At 44.1% G+C, this 20826-nt stretch overlaps 3 protein-coding genes and 1 long non-coding RNA gene across 4 annotated transcripts; 1 reads left to right on the top strand and 3 right to left on the bottom strand.

Moving 5' to 3' along the window:
- Positions 1–1382: 1382 nt before the first annotated feature.
- Positions 1383–8893, bottom strand: LOC117837699 (kinesin-like protein KIN-8B). The gene is made up of 16 exons (XM_034717432.2): positions 8218–8893; positions 8031–8108; positions 7830–7946; positions 7113–7198; positions 6358–6502; positions 6170–6265; positions 5285–5376; positions 4657–4758; positions 4429–4575; positions 4203–4353; positions 3969–4031; positions 3654–3890; positions 3238–3342; positions 3044–3157; positions 2429–2956; positions 1383–1832 (listed from the first exon to the last, which is right to left on the bottom strand). Exons 1-16 carry the CDS (start codon positions 8263–8265, stop codon positions 1803–1805), a joined length of 2139 nt encoding a protein of 712 aa, XP_034573323.1. The 5' UTR covers positions 8266–8893; the 3' UTR covers positions 1383–1802.
- Positions 8894–11707: 2814 nt separating this feature from the next.
- On the bottom strand, positions 11708–13336 carry LOC117837708 (uncharacterized). Its single transcript, XR_004636419.2, has 3 exons — positions 12965–13336; positions 12476–12608; positions 11708–12360 (listed from the first exon to the last, which is right to left on the bottom strand). It is a non-coding gene; the product is annotated as an uncharacterized lncRNA (long non-coding RNA).
- Positions 13337–15026: 1690 nt separating this feature from the next.
- LOC117839964 (uncharacterized) lies at positions 15027–16669 on the top strand. Its single transcript, XM_072291064.1, has 4 exons — positions 15027–15657; positions 15766–16067; positions 16145–16379; positions 16453–16669. Exons 1-4 carry the CDS (start codon positions 15106–15108, stop codon positions 16591–16593), a joined length of 1230 nt encoding a protein of 409 aa, XP_072147165.1. The 5' UTR covers positions 15027–15105; the 3' UTR covers positions 16594–16669.
- A 1067-nt stretch (positions 16670–17736) lies between these two features.
- Positions 17737–19639, bottom strand: LOC117837701 (uncharacterized). The gene is made up of 7 exons (XM_072291204.1): positions 19133–19639; positions 18885–18979; positions 18731–18803; positions 18249–18655; positions 17980–18148; positions 17800–17905; positions 17737–17741 (listed from the first exon to the last, which is right to left on the bottom strand). The coding sequence occupies exons 1-7, from the start codon at positions 19208–19210 to the stop codon at positions 17737–17739; spliced, it is 933 nt and encodes a 310-aa protein (XP_072147305.1). The 5' UTR covers positions 19211–19639.
- Positions 19640–20826: the final 1187 nt, after the last annotated feature.

The following is a 20826-nucleotide window of genomic DNA, read 5'->3' on the forward strand; positions in this document are numbered from 1 at the left end:
GATCTCATGCGTTGATGAACGTTTACACAAGCCACGAGGACAGAGGCATGCGTCCAGATCAACAGGGGCTCGATCGGTCTTGCACGAGTGGCGGTGGTCTGGTTGGGCTCCCAAAAACGCAGTACTGTACTGTCTTCATCTGAGCATCTCGATCGAATCACACTGCTTGGCTTCTTCATGCATCGCGCCGGTGTTAATTGCTCTCCCAACCAGGCTCGTTTGGACCAAGACACAGACACAGCAACAGCTGCAAGTGGTAGCGGAGTAGCGTGATTGCTCGTGTGGCCTAGTACAATTGGTATGAGGTTTTATTTGGACAGTGCACATATCAGTCACGAACAATTGGAGTTTGCATTGCGTTTCATGTCTTCACACGGCGACCAGCGACCAACTCTAGCCAAATTCACCAAAATTTGGTACGCCAGACATGGTTTCTCGTCCCGGACATCAGACCAAACAGCAACGCAGCAAAATTGAAGTGGCGTCCTCCAGATCTTATCTACCTTCAACCAGCAAAATTGAAGCAAAACGCAGCAGAGATGAAAACGGTGCAGGTCTCCGTACCCTACATGGTGTCAGTGCCGTCCTGTAGACACCGCACTGATGCCGGCAGGTCAGGCAAGCATTTGCCTGCCCCCGTTTGCAGCCTGCAGGTCTGTAGGTCACGGCTTGCACGCCTTCTTCTGTTCCTGAGGCCTTGAGCCCTACCGTTCCAGGCTTCCAGGCTTTTCGCACGGGCCTGACCGAGGTGGCCTTGCCTCAAGACGTCTGCAGAAGCAATGGGCCAGGTTGGCAGAGCCCACTGTCTACAGTCTACGTATCACTGACGTGTACAGGAACGGTCACTCACTCACTCACTCACTCACTCGTTTGTAAACCACTTGAGCAACTACGCTAATCTATAGAAGAAGCATCACGTATGGAATGCCAAACCACCGGAAGGTCAAAGGGAGCCTTCGGTTTCGCGGGCAGCGACGCCGGGAGCCCGGGAGCGCCGGCGATCGACGACAGACCACAGGCCTGGCATGTGGTATGTAATGCGACTGCGATGTGTGTGCCGTGCGGCTTCGTCTGCCGGCCGCCGTTCCAGCGTAGCATTCAGCACAACTGTTCTGCTTCTGCAGGGACATGAATGGGATAGGACCATGCGTGAGCTTGAATGTGGTCTCCAGGGCAGGTGAGGCTCCGCAGGGGTTATTCAATGATCTTGGAAGGGAGATCCTACCACACTCCGGCCACATGCTCCTGTAGCCTTGCGCATCAATCATGAATTATCCGATACGGCGCTGTCTTGATCTACTGATAGTGACCAGCTATCAAATTTGGCCTCAAGTGACCAGCATGCAGAACATTACTCGACCTTTCATTGTTTGAAGACCAACTTTGAAAGCCTTTCACTGGATTTACTGAAGAAGGGCTTAAACCCGCGGCAGATTTACAGAATCTTGGGTCCGAAAATCAGATTCACCCTCAGCAACCGCTCTACAATTCTACAAAGAAAGAAAGAAAAGGAGGAAAGGAAACCATGAGAGACCTAGCATTCTACTGTACAGGGTGGAGTGAGCAATGTCAGCAGGGTCTAGACGCATCATCAATCTTGTTCTTGTGGCCGTGCCCAAAGCCAACAACAACTTGGCTGAAATCCACTAGCATCTCTTCAGATCTCAGGAAGCCCATTAACGTTGGTGTCGGCGGCAGCAGGCAGAAGACGATGCACACAGCAACCGAGGTTAGGAACACCAGGCAGGCCACATTGTAGCCATCAACAGCTGTTTTAGGCACGAGGAGCGACCCGAGGCCCTTCATTTCCTCTCCATGGACCACGGATCCTCCTGCACAGCAACAAAATCTTCCTCAGATCATGCAAAACAGATGTCTCGGTAAGCACACACAAGTACATCGAGAAGGTCAAACGCAATAGTACATCTCCACATTAACATTGCACGAGTGGCGTTAGCATGCATCAATGTTATGGGAAGTGATCACTTTACACGATTGGTTGGCAAATTTTACCATGTCACCAAAAATCAGAAATGATCCATCAGTGGTTGGCATAGAACGATTTCCAGTTTTTACACTCATGGAACTTGCGGTCATATTCTGATCTTTACAAATTTGTATTTTCAAAGCATTAATTTCATAGTTATATTCAGTGACGTGATTACGTGAATTAGTTCAGTGGAGGACTAACGGTTCCTCTATCAGAGGTTCATCATATATTTGATTCTCCAAGTTCAAAATCCGTTTATTTGCTTTAGAAAAGCTGGAAAATAAAATATTTTCATGTCTCGTAACATATGTTTTACTTGACAGCACCATAAATTAGCAGGTGTACTCCACTGTTGATTCTAGACGGATTGTGTTTATGTACCATGATATACATGCATTAATACACTTGTTAGTAGCTTGTAGAAGAAGAACAGTTTACCTTCCTGCGCTGGGACTGTGCATTTTCTGTTCCTGGGTAAAATCCGCTCATCTCCCTAAGTTTTTCTGGAGTAGAAAAGAATGGCATTGACCTTCCACTTGACCACTGTTTTCCATCACCAGAATAAGGCGAGCAGCCAGACGTCATGTAGTAAGAACTGAGGTGCTCCTGCCTACATATGGTAGGTGTCTCATGTTGATTTTTGAGCAAAGACATAGTGCTGAAACCATGTTGGAAAAAGCAAGCAGATGGAGAATATGGCTCTGATTGCGGACTAGAAAATGACATGAACTGTGGCAGCCTTCCATGAGGCGGAAAGGAAGGTGGGGTGGTAACATCTGGGCTTGAGCTAGGCAATGGGCAGCCTTCTACGGTTAAGCCTTGCTTAGCAGCCAATTTAAGAATCTGTTTCTGATTTAGCCCTGTTCCATAAAGAATGTTCCACAGGCTCCTTAGAGACTCCCGCTGATTATGTATCACTTGATCCCGCATTGCCATCTCAATTTGGAGCTCAGCATTAGTCATTCCCTAAAGTTTATTATGCAGATAGCTTGTGAGACATCACATGCTTACGATTTATATCAGGAAATATATTAACAGATTTGGGTTACTTACAAGAAGTCTGTACTGGCTGAGAATGTGTAGGTAGGTTCTATTGCCATTGTTACTGACGGCTTCCTCGATCATATCCTGGAGTTGACGCCTGCGACTCTCATTCATTTCAATGTCCTAAGGGCAAAAAGATCTCCATAAGTTTACTTTAAAGCAATTAAACCAAAGGGATCAGAAGAAAATTAAGTGATTAACACCTTTCTATATCCAGAACCAGCTTCATCATTATCACGGATGTTATCAAGAATAACTTGTCTCCTTGACGTTAAGGCTTGCAGAACTGTAGAGTCCATTTCTTTCACCTGAATACAAAAGCCTCAGTGTTCTGTAGCAATAAACTATAGTTTATCATGGCATCCAAAAGTTATCGATTGTTCTTTGATTATAAGATGCTGTAGGTTTCAAACAGCTGCCTTGGCAATCTGATTGGAAGGGCTAAATATATCGGCGGCTTAGGATGTCCTATAAACCACAATGTTTTTGCCCTGAGAGGGAAAGGGGGAAATGGAAAAGCGCAGCTCCAAATAGGCTCTCCTGAATTGTCCATGCTTTTTGGTGCGCCAAGCTCTCCAGGATAGGAACAGATTTGAAATTGATTAGGTAAGATGCAAACCTGATGCCTTGCAATAGCATCATCAAGATGCTGGAGCTCCATTCGGTTGCGCTTATTGGTTTCTTCAAGTTCAAACAGAGCCTTCTGCAGATTTATTCGTTCCTGAACATTCTCACCAGTTTCCTGGCTCAAGACATTTAACCAAGACAGCTCACTGTCTGCAGTTTTTTCAGTAGGTTTAGAACTTAATTGATGCTCCTTCTCAGCTAATTCCTTCTTCAACTGAGAAACCTCAACCTACCAAGACAGAAATGTAACACATTTCAATATGATGGAAATGAGGTAGGTGGTCATTTGTTTCTCATTATGGCAAACCTGGAGGTTGTCGATCATCCTCTGATAGTCTTCAACATGAGTATCAAGTGTTCCAATATTTTTCTACAAAGAACAAAATAGGATAAAATAATAAAAGTGTCACTTAGGTATGCCTATTCAGAAGATTAATTTGCCCAATACTTGTGATGAGGCCATAGGCAAAAATTCTGCCATTTGACATCTTAATTTGCTTCTTGCAAACTTCTGAAACAACCAAAAGAAATGGCGCCTTACATGGACATGTGTTTTTATCTCCTTAGCACGGTCTGCATACTTGAGTGTATTGGTTGTGTGATGATACTGATCATCGGCTGGTGATATTGTCGCAACCATAACAGTTCGAGAATTACCAGACAGACCATCCTTTAGAATTCGAGTTAATTTGCTGCAGATAGCTGCTATCAGATAGCTACCATAAACAAAGAAAAGGTCCATACAGTAAAATCTGCACTTAAAATACCTGTTGCGATAGGGAACATAGGCAAGACCTTTCTTATTTTGCTTGCCTAGGGCATTGATGCAGTTTGCTAATGCTAGGAGTGACCGATTGATGTTGGCTCCATCTCTAAGTTTTTGCCCAAAATTGTTTGTTTCAGAGGCCCTCTCACTGCTCACAGAATGTTGCATTAGACGCTGCTTGTTCCCGAAACAATGAATGAGAACAGCAATGAAACACAATTGCTATTACCTGCCCGCAAGATCAACCAAGGCAAGCTTTCCACGAAGAACTTGGTTCCCGTATTGACCTTTCTGCTTTCGCTTTACAGTAATCTCAAGTACAGCATGTGATCTTGACAAAGAAAAAAAGAATAAACTATTAAAATTGCATGTGCAGCTGCATAGCTAGAAATTACCTTACATATGTTTACACCTAATACTTATGATAACATTACTGCACTTTACTACAGAACTATATCTTCATCGATATATGAACTGATATATGTTTCACTCTAATCTGTCCACACTGAAATCATAGGTGTATATCCTTCTTTTTCTCTCGATTAATGTTCTGATTTCTAGGGTTTTCAATTTTTGTAAGTTATGATTGGCATTTGTAGCCCTCACAGCTCAGGTGCCTTTAATCCACCGAATCTTTAACAACTAATAGAAGGAAAAATGTTAAGTCCCACGACAGATCATTCATATCTTCATATACTAAGACTCTCAACAGCCTAACAGTTTCAAGATATTAACTCCAATGATATATATCTTAAACAGGAAGAAAGAGATAAGTTCTCACATGCAATATATATCTTAATCGTTCAGAACAAGGCATCATTTAGAAAAGAAAACAGATTTGCAGATTATTTAATTACCGTGAAGAAGTAGCATTTGCTTCTGTGCTCTCTGTCTTGCGCCTACTGTTACCTATGTTCAACAGCTCAAGAATTCTATCTGCAGAGTGAACCTAACAACAAAATAGCATTAGAAAACATGCTTTTATGAAAAAACAGAAAAACGAGACCAGTGGCATATCCATTTTTTACAGTACGGCAGGGTGTATAATATATAAGTGACCAATAACAGAATTAAAAAAAAGAATCACTTCACATAAACCAAAAGATAGGTACTCATCACGTCCAAGGTAGTTAAATAGTTTTTCAAGAAAAAAAATCAGGAAATTGACATCGTATGGCACTAAGGGCCTGTTTGGTAGAGCTCCATCTGATTCTAATTCTCTATAGGAGCAGATTCTTTGAGAGAAGTGATTCTGTGGCTGAAAGTGATTCTCTTTGATTCTCTAGCATAAACTCTTAAAATCAGGATGGAAAATTACTTCACAGAATCAAGAGAAGCTACTTTTTTCAGCTCCCAGCCTTTTAGTTCATTTTAGAGAATCACTTCACAAAATCAGCAAAGAATCACTTCTCTCTAAAAAACTGTTTGGCAAGGCTCCTACTGGATTCAGCAGAGAATCAGCTTTGGGAGCTCTGCCAAACAGGGCCTAATTTCTTAGGAACGGGGAAAAATAAATTACATATTAAAAGCAATATATGTGTATGTTCAGGCCCTCTCAGTCAACCACTTAAATGTCGTGACAATGTCCCGATCATAAAATCACATAGAAAAAGTTGCTGGTTAACTTAGGTGGTTAAAAACATAACAAAAAAGAGTAGAAAGACAAAGTCAACTTCCACTAGAAGATGGCGTGTATTCCCTCATTAACACGGAAAATTGATATTGAATAAAGTGGTAAAAACCTTAATGCTTCTCAATCCAGCAACCATTATGCCATGCTGAGGATCTTCTCGAAGCTCCAGGTGTCCGGAGGATCTCTCAAGCAAATCGTAGATAACCTAGAATTCAGGAAACTATTGTTCAGAAAGTCTTATATACTGTACAGTTATAAATGGCTAGCACTACAATAGCATAAGATATATCAAACTACCTCATTGTAGACTTCCAGATATGAACATGAGACTTCAAATGTATCCGGACTTGCATCCATTTTTATCAGCTCAAAAATTGTACGAAAGCTAAGAACCATAAGACCAGGATCACTATGGGTTCCAACCATAGTGTAAGTCTTGCCACTGTATAATCACAGAAATAAATAGATATTAGACGAAACACTATTGCGAGCATTTAACTTCAAATTTATATTTTAAGTGTTGCAACAGAAGATCGTGAAATATACAACACACTAATGTCACTCTTATAAATGTGGACATCTGGTTTAGTTGTTCTTAACTGATGAAAGCTTACTGAGTTGCACTGCCACTACTTCATACTATGTTATGATGAAGAAAATTAAAGACAGAAACATTGTATACCAAAGCTTAAGACAACTGAGAAAATATAAGTAATGGCCTAATTTTAGTTTATGGCAAACAGGCTTAAGGTACACTATTTATGCTTGATATGCTGTAAGCCATGATTATTATGCTTAATTACAATGAGAGTTCAACAATTGCAGTGCGAGTCATGCTTCACATTATCACAAAGTACTGCAACACAAGAAAAACAAGAAAGTATAATGTGCTTACCTTCAATGAGCACAATAGACAAACTTCAGTATAAAATGCTAAATTTTTTATGTGATTCGTAATTTGAAATGTGCACCATGTTTATTAATGACAGTAGCATACAAGAGCATGTTCCACGATGTTAAAAAAAAAGCAAACCAATGTAGTGAATCCATACCTTCCAGTAGAACCATAAGCAAAGACTGTCGCATTAAGGCCTTGGACTACACCAGCAATTGTAGAGGATATATTCTTATACACGTCCTGAACAATTATGAATAGGGTCACATTACGAAAATGTGATGTGTGTGGAAGTACAAGAACATGTGATTTGTTACCACTAATTAGCTGGCAAGCACAAGTGTGTACATGCCCAGAGGAGGAACAGCCTACATCTTATAGGTTCAGTAACTAAAAATATGCTAACTAATTTGTAAATTAGAATACGGACATAATTTAAGGCAACTTATTTGTTGGGGACATTGTTTAACACATGCTTCCAGGCCAGGCCTTTGATAAAGTTCTAGAGGCTTGGTGATCAATGCCACAAAGTGGCATCTGAATTAGGTAGAGACCTAACAGTAAGTCTACATCGCGGGTTGGCTGCAGACTGAACAAAAGCTGCTCATTGGTCCTTTGTAGATACCAGTAGTATTGCTTCAGCTGTACAAAGCACGAGACACTCCTAGTTCTATCTATTCATAATCAAGACAAGTAGTTGGTGGTTTAGTCCTCGAGATCATCATTTCCTGGTAAGCAAGAAATGAGCAGTTTGGGAAGAATCCAAGCTGAGATGCAGATTCCGAAAACCTACTATAATCAGCATCTGAGCCCAATGCCAAAAGCAGGCCAAGCAATTACAGATGAGAGCAGAGCAAACTACACTCTTACATACCGAATTGGAGCATCCAGGCGCGTACACATGATCGAAGGTGTATCTCCTCTCCTTGGTCCGGTTCTGTATGAGGTCCAGGTAATCCTTTGACAGATCGGGGTCGAGCACAACCACAGTCTGGGAGAGAAACGCACATAAACCATCACATTGCCACCACGAATTGCAAAACTACACGCGCATCAACAAAATCGGAGCCTGTACCTTATCATCAATGACCTGGATGATATGCCGCGAGCGCCGCTGCTCGGTGTCGGTCAATGGCCTGCACTTGACAGCCACCTGCGATTGCAATGCATGATTACAATCGCGCCCCACAATAAGTAGTATCAATTAAGCAGCGGAAATGGAATTTTCCAGGAACTAGAGCGTGAACATGAGAATGACGAACCTGTAGCGTGGCCGTCTGCTTGGACGCCGGAGCTCTGATGCTCGGCATTGTCCGGGAGGAACCTTCGCGTCAGCTGAGCGAACCAAAAGATGCGATTTATCTATCTACCAGAAAGGCGGCGACCAATACAATCTCAGGCAACGCTTCGGAATCACGACACGCCGAGGCGGCGGAAAGGCAAGGCGCATCCCCACCACCCCGCCACCAGCCGCGGCCGCTCGGGAAAGCCGGCCGCGAAAAGGAGGCGCTGCGCTTGGCCGGCCACCAAACTCGAGTCCCGCCGCCCGCCGCAAGGACAACAAAACACCAAACGCCTCGGGAAGCCACGGACGCCGGAGCGAAAATGCCGCCGCGACCCGACCGCGCCCGCCGCAATGCGATCTCGCGGCGCCGTCCTCACTCCGCCTGGCACCACGAACGGGTTGGAAACGCTCCCAATTCCGCGCTTCCCCGAACGAAACTGCCCTCCCACAAAACACGGTTACGCGAAGAGAAAGGGAGAAAAAGAGAACGGCAGCTCAGGTGTGGTTTGGTGGGTGGCACGACGGCGAGCGCTGGGGTACGGAGATACTGGTGGAGCGGGAGTAGATGAGACGAGAGGCAACAAGGGAAGCCGAGGAAGGAAGATATGGAGAGGAGTTGGGTTGGCGGAGAGGGGGGAGGACTGTGAGGAGGTGGAGGTGTTTTAATGGGGGTCGAGTAATTAATTGGCGGCAGCTGTCGCGGCCGCGGGGGAGAAGGCGACACGGAACGGAAGAGGGGAGGGGTAGGGTAGGGGTGGGACCAGCACCCCCTCCCGGGCCCGCCAGCGCCAACGGCCATCTGCGTTGCGCCTCTCCTCTGCCAGGTCTCCACGTCTCGTCTCCGTCTCGCGCGTCTCTACTCGCTCTCATGTACGCAGTCACGTATACCGTGTCGCGCTAGATTTTCCTTGGATCCGATAAAAGCAACCAGTGCGTTAGCGTGCGGGTACCAGCATTACCGGCTGGTAGTAAAAGCGGCCGTAACGTAATTGAGAAGGCGAGAATTAAGGTCATTAGCCGTTAGTCTCATGTCACGTCCATCCATGTCTGCGTACACGCTTGAACATCTCGATGTTTAACTGCCCGCCAGTACTGCTGCAAAAAAAAAAGGTACGTACGACTACATTGATTTCGTGGATCCCATCTAGGAGGCTGTAATTAGCCGAACAAATTAGTACGTACGTTCCTGGACTATTCTTGGGCATGGGTTGAAAGGTGGAATTAAGCGGCAGTATATATCGGCTCGTGGCAGAGGGCGGAACTGTGAACAAAGCTTGAGCCATCTAAAAATGACAGAATGCCAAGGATTTAAAATAACAAAGCGAGTAAAAGCTAGTAGTGTCTCCGAATGTTTCCCGACTGGAGCCATTTTGGATGGAGAGCAGCCAGTCTGTCCATGTAACGTAGTTTTATTTTCGAAACGAGAAATATTGCATGCATTATTAGTGGCTTCAAAAGTGTTGCACCTAACACGAACGAACATGACTTTTTTTTTTCTGGCGCGCAGATGATGGAATGGAACTGTGCAGTGCACGTGCATTCCCCTGTTATGGGCCACTCGAGCAGATGCCCAGCGCGCGCGCCCTCTGAACTTGAACTCAAATCTTCTGAAAAAAAACACACCCGTGAAGAAACTTAAGCTCCCAACTACAAAACTGGACCCGTAGTCAATCATGGATTTTTATCATGTCTGTGGTTCAGAATTTCAGAGGTTGAAGGCGTCAATGGAGCTGGAGGCCACCACGAAATTCAAAAGTCAAACGTGCTTGGAGCCAACAACGAGGCGAGCACGTCCGCGCGAATTCAAACTCGATCGAGAACTTCGAAATGGCTCCACGCAAATTTAAAAGTCCTGGTCCAAGTTCCATCCGTAGTTACACCTGCGTTCCCGAAAAAAAAACACACACAAAAACAATGGTCCTGATGCGTAACCACTACGACACTTCGCGTCAAGATTCGTGCACCTTTGGTTTGGTGAGTGATAGTACTAACAGTACTACCACGATGCATGCGACAAGGGAGTTGGCTCGTGTGCACGTACGGATGGATCCCGGAGGGGGGACGTCGTGGCCCGGCTCGCGCATGCAATAATTACCGGGGGGAGACCACCGGAGCGGCAAAGGCAACGGTGGTTGACACGGACGGACGCGCGCCGCTTCTCTCGGCAGGCAGGCACGGTCCCTCCCGTTACTCTAATCGGCTAATCGCCACACATCAATCATCCCCAGCCGGCCCAAAAACAATCGAGCGCGAGCGGGGCCGGGCGCTGCGTGTCGCGGAGCTTTCGTTCGGCTCGCCACGGCCACACCCGGGCGGGGCGCGTCTCGTCTAATCTAATCACGGCCGAATCATGGCGCCGGTGGAGTGGAACGAATGGAATCTAGCGCCCAGTGTCCTTTTGCCTGCCTTTTGCCTACCCCTGCAAGCTCTGCTCTGCTAGTAGTATATTTTACTGCCGCCGCGGCGGTGTACGGACGCTTCCATCCTTGTCGGCGCTGCGCTGATGTGCTCGCATTTGCTCCGGCACCGGCGCCGACCGGGTCAGAGTCTCAGACCTCAGACCGCTGCCGGCCGTGAGGCGCGTTACTCCGGTCACGGGAGCAACCGAACAAGAGGCGAGCTACCAGGCCCTGGACGCTGGTAGGCTGGTGGTAGCGAGCGCCGAACCGGTGAGGCGGAGAGATCAGAGCACGCGACACATGCGCGCGTGGGATTGTGGGAGCAAGCGCGCGACAGGATCTCCGCGGCCGCGTAAACAAATGCGGTGCGGCAACTTGACCAGCTGAGGCGAGCCGATGCTTCGTGCCTGTGCTTGCAGAGGCCACCGTCTCTAGCAGATCAGGCCCCGATCGCACCGGATCGCGCGAGGAGGTACGTTCCGTGAGTTGGACACGGGCCACTAGCGTCGCACAGTGCCTCGCTTGGGATTTCCCCTCTGTTTCTTGAGGTTTTATTATGGCGGCCGTACGCCGACGGCGATCTCACTCGGATTTGGCGCCCGGGGGTACGCGACACCCACCGGCACGAGAATGATTCCGCCGCCTCCGCGTCACGTACGTGACGAGGACCGTGGGATCGGGCAGTAGGGCCGCCGTGCACGATTGACCCCGGCCCGGATTTCAGTGTGGCCCTCCCCCACCCCAGGCTGCGAATGTCGCCTGCATCTCCCACCACGACGGGTTGGCACCAACACGGCTGGCTGTACGCGCGCGCGCAACCTGCCCTGCCCCGTCCCCTAGTCCGAGCCGGGGTGCGGCTTGCGCTTTTCTCCGTCACAAGCAACCGCCGAGGCGTTTCCAAACGCGCCCTGAGCTGCTTGCGGTTACTGAAGCGAAAGCGTGCCATTCAAGCGAGCACGGACGGAGGTACTGCGATCGTGTCTGTTAGACTGAAAACAGAGATATTTGAACGGAAATCCTGTTTAAATTGAAGGAAACAGGCAAAGCAAATCGGAAAAAAAATACAGCTTAAGACGAACTGCCTGTGTTGCGTCAATTGATGATCCACATAACCTCCGGACCAAGAACCCATGCACAGATAGACCTAAGAACTCCTAGAGATACACCACCACAGGCAGATCCTTCCAATCCAGTCTGTATGTTCAGATAGACCTAAGAGAGCTAACACCACTCACAGATCCTTCCAATCCGTTCAGATAAACCTAACCCCTGAAAAATAACTTGAGCGGAAGTTCCTCTAAAGATCCTTCCAATCCAGGACTAAATTACAACCAATTACAGATAATGGTAATTGGTACTACATGAACTAACCATGTACAGATAAACTTGTGGTGCATGAACACCCTACATTGCTTTACCAGTTAGGCAAAGCATAAAACAAGTGGGTAATTGGCTCATCAAATTACAAAAGCATTGCCACTTCACAACCGTTTCCACAAACTAAGCCAGGACCAAATATTTGCTTGTCAGCCACCATTTCTAGAAGTAATTCCACACCATCTTAACTTCACTTATACAGTGGAGTGGCTCTTGCAAACATCTAGAATAAATGGTAATATACTGCCACACCTAAGGTAAGACTAAAACCTACGGTCATAAGCCCATCTGTTACTTGACGAAATTCCTTTGTTATGTCCACGCTTCCAACATCTTTATGGTCACTGCAAAAAGAAAAGAAAAGAAAAGGGGTGAGCATAACTTAGTTAGTCCAGTAATACTAAATAAAGAGTATCTAATTTTGTGTCAGATCATACGGTTTATATTTCTTGAATATACCTTTCATGGATGGCTTATGCCCAACATCACATTTTCCCTCAAGTGCATCCAGCCTCCTCTCCACCTTTCCCAGTGCTTCATTCAGCTCTGCTACATTCTGATGATTGGAGGGTGTTCCGTAATGACGAAGGCCCTGCATATAGATCTTCTATTAGAAGAACATAAACTTTTCTAGTCCTGGATCACACATAAATATAACCAGCCATCTTATACAGGTAGAGGAAAGAAGGGTTTCAACTTGAAGGTAGGGTGATAATTATCTTGGAGCAGGAACAAAAGGTTGCTACAGTAAAGTAAGGTTCAGTTTTGATGTTACATTATCTGGATGCAATGTTTAAATACTGCAACATATGAATACCATGGTACAGTACAGCATCATGGAGAACTAGAACGTGTTTGGAAATACATATGAAAGGGTTTTCGATCCAATGGACTGGAGTTTGCACTGCATGTACCACACAAGAACACAAAGTAGGTAAGTAAACAGACCTGAATTGCCGGGATTGTTCCAGCGCAGCTTCCAGCATCAGCCATCAGCGTAGGGTAAGCCGTTGAAGGAGTCAAGATCGGTCTGCCGTGGGCGCGCACTGATCGAGCGGCAACAGAGGCCCCAGCGCGCGCATGGAGGATGCGAGATGCCATGCCACTATTTTGATTGTTTGGGAGCAGAGGCGGGCGGACGGGGAAAGGTTGGGAGCGCGAGTAGATTCGGAGGGAGGGAGGGAGACCACGCCCGGCGGCGAGGAAGCGCGCAAGGGCTGAGGGGGAAGGGGAGGACCGGAGTTTGGACCGGGTTGCAGTGGGCTACTCGATCTCTCGCCAATCGCCGTCTCTCTCGTTCTATGTGCGTTTGGGACGGGTTGGGCTCAGGTGGAAACTACAAGTATAATACTTCTTTTCTAATAAATAATATAAATATCTAGGAATGTTACTACTACTCTTATACTCGTACTGCTAGCTACGTGTAAATATTATCAAGCCGCAAGGTTGTAAATCAAGCCGCACCGATAGCTACGTGTCAGATGAACGTTTCCTCCAATTTTTTCCAAAAAAATATCTAAGTATTTTTTGAAAAATAATCTTAATATTATTTGAAAAAGAATCTTAATATTATTTTTAGAAAGCCAATTTTTTCGTACTGCTTCTCATACGGCTGTATGCCGATATTCACCGGCTCAGATGACCCTCCTAATAGTGAGAGAGCGAATTGAGTTGATCCCACGTAAAAGTATTTCCAACAATCTTTCTTTCCCCAATCCAAATATCATATTAGGAGAGTTGATAAGAAAATAGTGCTCCAGCAATCTCCCTTTAACTTTCATTTTTTCCAATAATTATTGTACAACCCAATAATTCACCCCAACTCTCACTAAATAAAGGAGGAGTTGTGACTTTCCCAATAAGGTAGTTGGATTGTGATGAGATTATTGGGAAACTGCAAAAGTAACTCTTCCAATGACGGTGAAAGTGATATTGAAATATCCCTATTAACTAGTTATTGGAAAACATTTGAGAGATATTGATAGAGAGGGAGATGACGAGGCCCAACAAGTTAATTAGGCTAATCCCAGGGGGATTTCATAGAGGTTTCATGCACATTAAATACAGTGACACATCAGCATATGTGATGACATGGCATGATAGTTATGAAGTGAGAGAGGGAAGGAGTTTCATCAGGATGAAACTGTGTATACACTGTTTCCAAGACTATGAAACTTGCATTGGGGGCTATAGAGTTTCATTTCATCTAACCATATCCAATCGCATGCCTTACAATTAAATATCATGGTCATCCTATGAAATCGTGAAATGAAACTATGCACTGAGACTCTCTGTTTCATTCATGAGAATACACCTCATGAGATGATGTGGCATCCTTGGAAACAGTGCGATGAAACTTTACACTGGGACTAGCCTTAACAAACTTTGGTGGACTGTCATTAAAAAAAAACTTCGGTGGACTGTACACGATTGGGCCTCCGTAAAGAAAAAGAAACTTCGTATTGGGATTAGGACCAAAACGAGAGAAGGCACGTAAAATATAGTAAGCTCTTAAGAAAAAATGTACTCAGCCTCTCAAAAAAAAACCTGTGCTCTAGCCTCTAGATACTAGATAGAGCATATTACTCCTCATTAAACTTGAGCAGCGGCAGGTTTCACCTTTTACGCGATGGCTACACCTTATCGTATATTATAACAAAGTTGTGTGTGTATGTAATCACCGGTAGAAAAACGAGTGAGCACTCACTAACTCGGCAGGTTTCACCTTTTATGCGATGGCTACACCTTACAATATCTTATAACAAACTGTGTGTGAATATAGTCACTGTAGAGAAACGAGCATTATTTCCGGTTGGGAAACCTCATGTATCTCGGTTTTTCCAATCGGGACTAATCATTCAAAACTAAAGGTCTCGGTCTTTAGTCCCGATTGGTATTACTAATCGGGATTAAAGAGTTTTGCGCCAAAAAATATTAGAAATTCCTAAGAACCCTCCGCACGCGCACGTCGCAAGGCACACAAGTCACACGATTTTTCATGCGATTCTCTAAAGGCAGTTGCCCAAGCAGTAGGATTCTTGGGTGATGAAGCAACCCATATCTTGAAAGATGACCTCAAGTTTCATAACATGATGGGGCTGGATCTGGATAGCTTGAAAAGGCGTGACATTGTGGAAATTATATATAATAGAACAGAAGTGGTAGATGGCACAATTGTGACACATATAAGCAATGAGCAAAGGATTGTGGTCACAGTTAAGAGGATTGAGGAAATATTAGGCCTTCCACGCGGAATTGAGGGAGAGGAAGTGATTTTGCCAAAATCTGCACACAAACAAGTTCTTGATTTGTTCTTGCAGTATCCCGATACCCTCAATAAGGACGTCCCTTCGAAGCCCAATTTTAAAAATTCGCTAATTGGTGCCAAGAATTTGATCAATTTGATGAAGAAGGTTCCTGACTCAAAAGACAAAGTTAGGTGCTTTTTGATGGTCCTACTGAACCGGGTGTTGATTCCGGCAAGTGGCTTTCATCTGAATGAAAGGCAGGCTGCATTAGCTTGGGACCTTGAATGTGTAGCCAAGACTGATTGGTGCAAGGTGGTATTCGATGACTTGTCAGATTGCATAGTGAACAAGCATAGTGACACCAATTTTTTTGGTTGTTCACTTGTTCTACTGGTAAGCAGCTTCAACTCCTCCTTTGTGTAGAGTAAATATGGAACTTACAGTTTTTCTCTGTCCTTTGTGTAGAGTAAATATGGAATTTACAGTTTTTCTCTGTGACAGATTGCTGTCTTCGAGGCCGTAGTGCCATCTCACTGTCCAAAGACAAAACCATCTATCATTGGTTACAACAAGAAAACGTTGAAAACACTTCTTGATCTAATTAAAGGAATGGTGAAAGAATGTGGCACTGATGAAGAGGATAAAATGGGGCAAAATGGGTCTTTCCCAGACTATGAAGAGGATATTCACATAATTATGAAGAATATGGCTGATCATCTTAATGATGTGAAACATATGTTGCCAGAAGAACAACAGGAATCAATTGAATCCACCCTGGAAGCTTTTGATGCACTCACAATGAGGTAAACATGAATCGGTATTGCTGCAATAGTTTTCAAATCAATTCCATTTTTCCTAACCCAATGTTTCATCTTTTCAGAATTTGGCCGCTGGATCTTTGGGATCCATTTTACAAAGCCAATGTTTTAGAAGTGGACAATGACAGCGATGGTAGCCATATCATGGTACAGATAGGTGACCATATGGTTACCAAAACTACATTTAGAGAAAGCTTGAAGCCAGATGGCTGGATGAGCTCATTTGTGATGGATGCGCAATGTGAAATCTGGCGCTCACAATGGCCGGACAAGATCATTCTTACTAATTACGCTTCCGTAAGTTCCAACTTCTCTTATCATACTTGTAACTTTTACATAATACATATTCACCATCTCATGAATTTTATAGAAAGAATTGCTGGATCAAAACGGTACAAAATCCCTGGACAAGGAGCTTAATGAAGAAAATGTAAACAACGCTAAACAGGTTTTGCTCTTTTCTATTATATTTTTATTTGATTTAGTTGATTCTGTCAATGGAGGTCCCTGAAACCCTGAATTTGACAAGTTTTTTTTCCCTAGATATTTGTGCCCGTAAATGCAGAAAGAGTGCACTGGATATTGGTTGTAATGGACTTTGATAAACACAAAGTGCAAATCCTAGACTCCTTTGCTTCAGAGACTTATCTTGTCCCTGCTTATAAAGTGGTATGTTATTCCTTCATTCCTGAGCTTCATGTTTACTCCTTTTTAGGGAAATAGCAAAGATGAAAGCTTGCTAGTTATATAATATATATTACAGTTTTAATTATTTATTTACTTGTTACTGCCGTGTAATGGCATCAATGCATTTATGCAGGCATCACAGCTCTTCATCTTGGTCTGGTGCCAACTCAGGCTGGAAAATAAAGTAAGAGACTGGAAATTAACTTGTGCAACTAGGTATCTGATAAACGGAAGTTCATACAGAAAACTACTGAGTTCAATAAGAAAAAAAAACAATAGTGGCATGGAGAAGCATCTTCCCCTAGTGGCATTGTTCTTACATCAAACACATACATGAATAATGTTCTTGCTCAGGGGCTACTATAAGTGATATGCATAGGTGGCTCAATAAGTGATTGTCCACCACTTATTTTTTCATCTTCTTTGTCATCTGCTCGAGCGCCTTAAGCTTCTTGCTGGGGGAGTTTACACGCTGACTGAAGAGCAGATAGAGAAGAGATTTCCTGTAGCTTTCTGACCAGGTCTGTAAATAAAATAATAAAGACATTATGAAAAATAATCCATTGATCAGTAGCAATAATCCATTGATCAGCAGGTTAAAAAAAAGGTGATACACTAACCTCTATGTCTTCCAGACTGAACTGTTTTCCATTGTACTTCTCCATAAAATACATGGCTAATAAGCCAGTATCACTTGAAGAGATTTTCTTCTCCAAAGGAACCACTGCAGGTGACCAGTCCATAAAGCCAAACATTTTTCTACCATGGAAGTCTACTTCCTTCAAGAGTGGTTTACACAATTCAGTAGCAGCCATCGGTTCCTCATTTGAGCTGCAGATCAGGTAGTCTATCCTTTTACAGACACCATTAATGCAATAGACTAACCAGTTGCTACCTTTTTTGACAGGGAGGAATACCTGCAAATGGCATTTTTGCAGCAAGATAAAATACCACATGGAAATTTGAATTAATCTGCAAATGTCACAAAAAGTGATACAAAAGCACATGGGGATTCAAACTCTAAGGTTACGAGTCAGTAATTTTACCATTTTACAATCCTGTGGAATGCTGGGCACCACCATTTGGGTCTTCACTGCATCCTTGAAGGCCTCGCTGCCAGTGTCGTCCAAGGTGGACTGCACTCATGGTAAAACAACTACATGAGTGCAAAGCAGAGCAAAATCATTATGCTACAGAGTAGAAAACTTACCATGTCCATAGGACCAACAATTATCTTGTATCTATTAGGATTTTTGGCTTCGAAACCCCTGATGATTTTAATTGTTTCTCTGAGCATCTCGATGGTGGCCGAGCCATCTCTCAAGAAGGTAACACCTTCCTTTATTGTCATCTTCAGTGAGGGAAATGAGATCAGATTGCTGCTGTCATTTTTTCCAATTTAGAAATGATATTAGTTACTATAGAAAGTACAGGTTGACATGCTTACATAAAGAAACAAAATAAGTCTTCAAAGCATACCTTTCACTGTTAGGGTCAGCTTTTAAGAGAAGATTGCATAACTCCTGTGCAGCAGCTCCAGTGTCTGGGCGTTGTGACACAACTGGTGTTCCAACAGCCTTCTCAGTCCTTCTTCTTTTTCTTTTAGTGTGCGCTGCAGCGCCCTCTTCCTTCTCATTAGGCACCAATCTATTGCTCGAAGTGCCCTCTTCCTCAGCAGACTGCTTCTTAGCGCCCAAAGGGTCAGATTCTGTTGCACTTAAGCTTCCTGACACAGATGGGGAGGTTGTTGATCTTCCTGGTGGGGGTCTTGCTGAATACACATGTAGGGGTGAATCATCAAGGTTCAAGGTTGATGTGGAAGGATGGTCATTGGATTCGTGCTTGAGCTCATAAGCAAGCTGCTTACGGTAACATAAAATTTGCTCCTGCATTTAAAGGCACAAGTATATTTTGTAAAATGAAAACAAATCACACTGTTACTTAACAAGCATGTTACTAACCGTATCAATTTTATACATGTCACTGCGCCCATAGCGCTGAATGTATAAGAGGACATGAAACCCACAGTCATTTCTACAACAACAATGCAAGGCATGAGTAAACATGCAGCAAAGAACTCAATGTCTAAGTTATCTTTAAGGAAGGAAAAATTACATGTTTTTCTGTTTTTCCAACTTCAAGTCCCTCTCCTTAGGATAGCCAGTATGCAGGTTGAATTTGGTCATTAAATACAACTCCAGCTGTGATGCCTGCATAAATGCATTGATGCCATTACACGGCAGTAACAAGTAAATAAATAGTTAAAACTGTAATATATATATTATATAACTAGCAAGCTTTCATCTTTGCTATTTCCCTAAAAAGGAGTAAACATGAAGCTCAGGAATGAAGGAATAACATACCACTTTATAAGCAGGGACAAGATAAGTCTCTGAAGCAAAGGAGTCTAGGATTTGCACTTTGTGTTTATCAAAGTCCATTACAACCAATATCCAGTGCACTCTTTCTGCATTTACGGGCACAAATATCTAGGAAAAAAAACTTGTCAAATTCAGGGTTTCAGGGACCTCCATTGACAGAATCAACTAAATCAAATAAAAATATAATAGAAAAGAGCAAAACCTGTTTAGCGTTGTTTACATTTTCTTCATTAAGCTCCTTGTCCAGGGATTTTGTACCGTTTTGATCCAGCAATTCTTTCTATAAAATTCATGAGATGGTGAATATGTATTATGTAAAAGTTACAAGTATGATAAGAGAAGTTGGAACTTACGGAAGCGTAATTAGTAAGAATGATCTTGTCCGGCCATTGTGAGCGCCAGATTTCACATTGCGCATCCATCACAAATGAGCTCATCCAGCCATCTGGCTTCAAGCTTTCTCTAAATGTAGTTTTGGTAACCATATGGTCACCTATCTGTACCATGATATGGCTACCATCGTTGATTGTGAACAAAATCAATCGGTGCAACAAATATTTTGTGTAAGGGAAAGAAGATTACATGGTTTGGTTCCTTCCTAAGGGCATTAGGATTGAAGCGCTGAATGCTGATCATGTTCAAAGTTGACTAGTTGAGTGCTTGGCATATATGCGGCACCTTTATGGTTCTGATTCTGATTACGACGACGCTGATGAGCTGGAAGGAACAGCGACGGCTTATGCTTCTAAGCATATCAGAAGGAAGACATTCACAAGGAGACCACCCAAGGCCTCAACATTCAGGAGCAATGATGGTAGCAGCGATGACGGCCCGGGTCAGGAGAAGGAAAACCATGAAGTTGTGGAGAACGACGTTGAGGATGTTGGGTGGGAGAAGATGGAGGACATCAAGATGGACTCAACTGGATGCCCACCCCGATGATGGATCTTTGCTCAAATGGTTTGATCTGGAGCAGCGGGAATTCAGCTATCTTTTAATGTAGTTTCGCTTTAAAACTAACAAAACATCAGTACTGGATTCCTGTTTCCAACCCCAATACGGTCAACCCCGGCCCTCGCCGCCGCAACCATGGATGCGCTCCCCGGCCGCCAAACTAAGATAATGTTGAGATAACATCTCTCCTAAACGCTGTTATCTCAACATTATCTTAGTTTGGCGGCCGGCGAGCGCATCCATGGCTGCGGCGGCGAGGGCCGGGGCTGACCGTATTGGGGTTGGAAACAGGAATCCAGTACTGATGTTTTGTTAGTTTTAAAGCGAAACTACATTAAAAGATAGCTGAATTCCCGCTGCTCCAGATCAAACCATTTGAGCAAAGATCCATCATCGGGGTGGGCATCCAGTTGAGTCCATCTTGATGTCCTCCATCTTCTCCCACCCAACATCCTCAACGTCGTTCTCCACAACTTCATGGTTTTCCTTCTCCTGACCCGGGCCGTCATCGCTGCTACCATCATTGCTCCTGAATGTTGAGGCCTTGGGTGGTCTCCTTGTGAATGTTGGAACCCATGACCTCAAGCCTCGCGCATAGTTTCCTTACCATCTCACCTACACAGAACATCTGAGTAGGAGATGCAATCCTTTTGTAGTAACTCGTGGGGACCCTTTAGTCCCGGTTGGTGTTACCAACCGGGACTAAAATCCTTTGAGGCTTT

The sequence above is a fragment of the Setaria viridis genome, chromosome 9, assembly GCF_005286985.2.
Source record: "Setaria viridis chromosome 9, Setaria_viridis_v4.0, whole genome shotgun sequence".
In the NCBI taxonomy this organism is placed as follows: domain Eukaryota; kingdom Viridiplantae; phylum Streptophyta; class Magnoliopsida; order Poales; family Poaceae; genus Setaria; species Setaria viridis.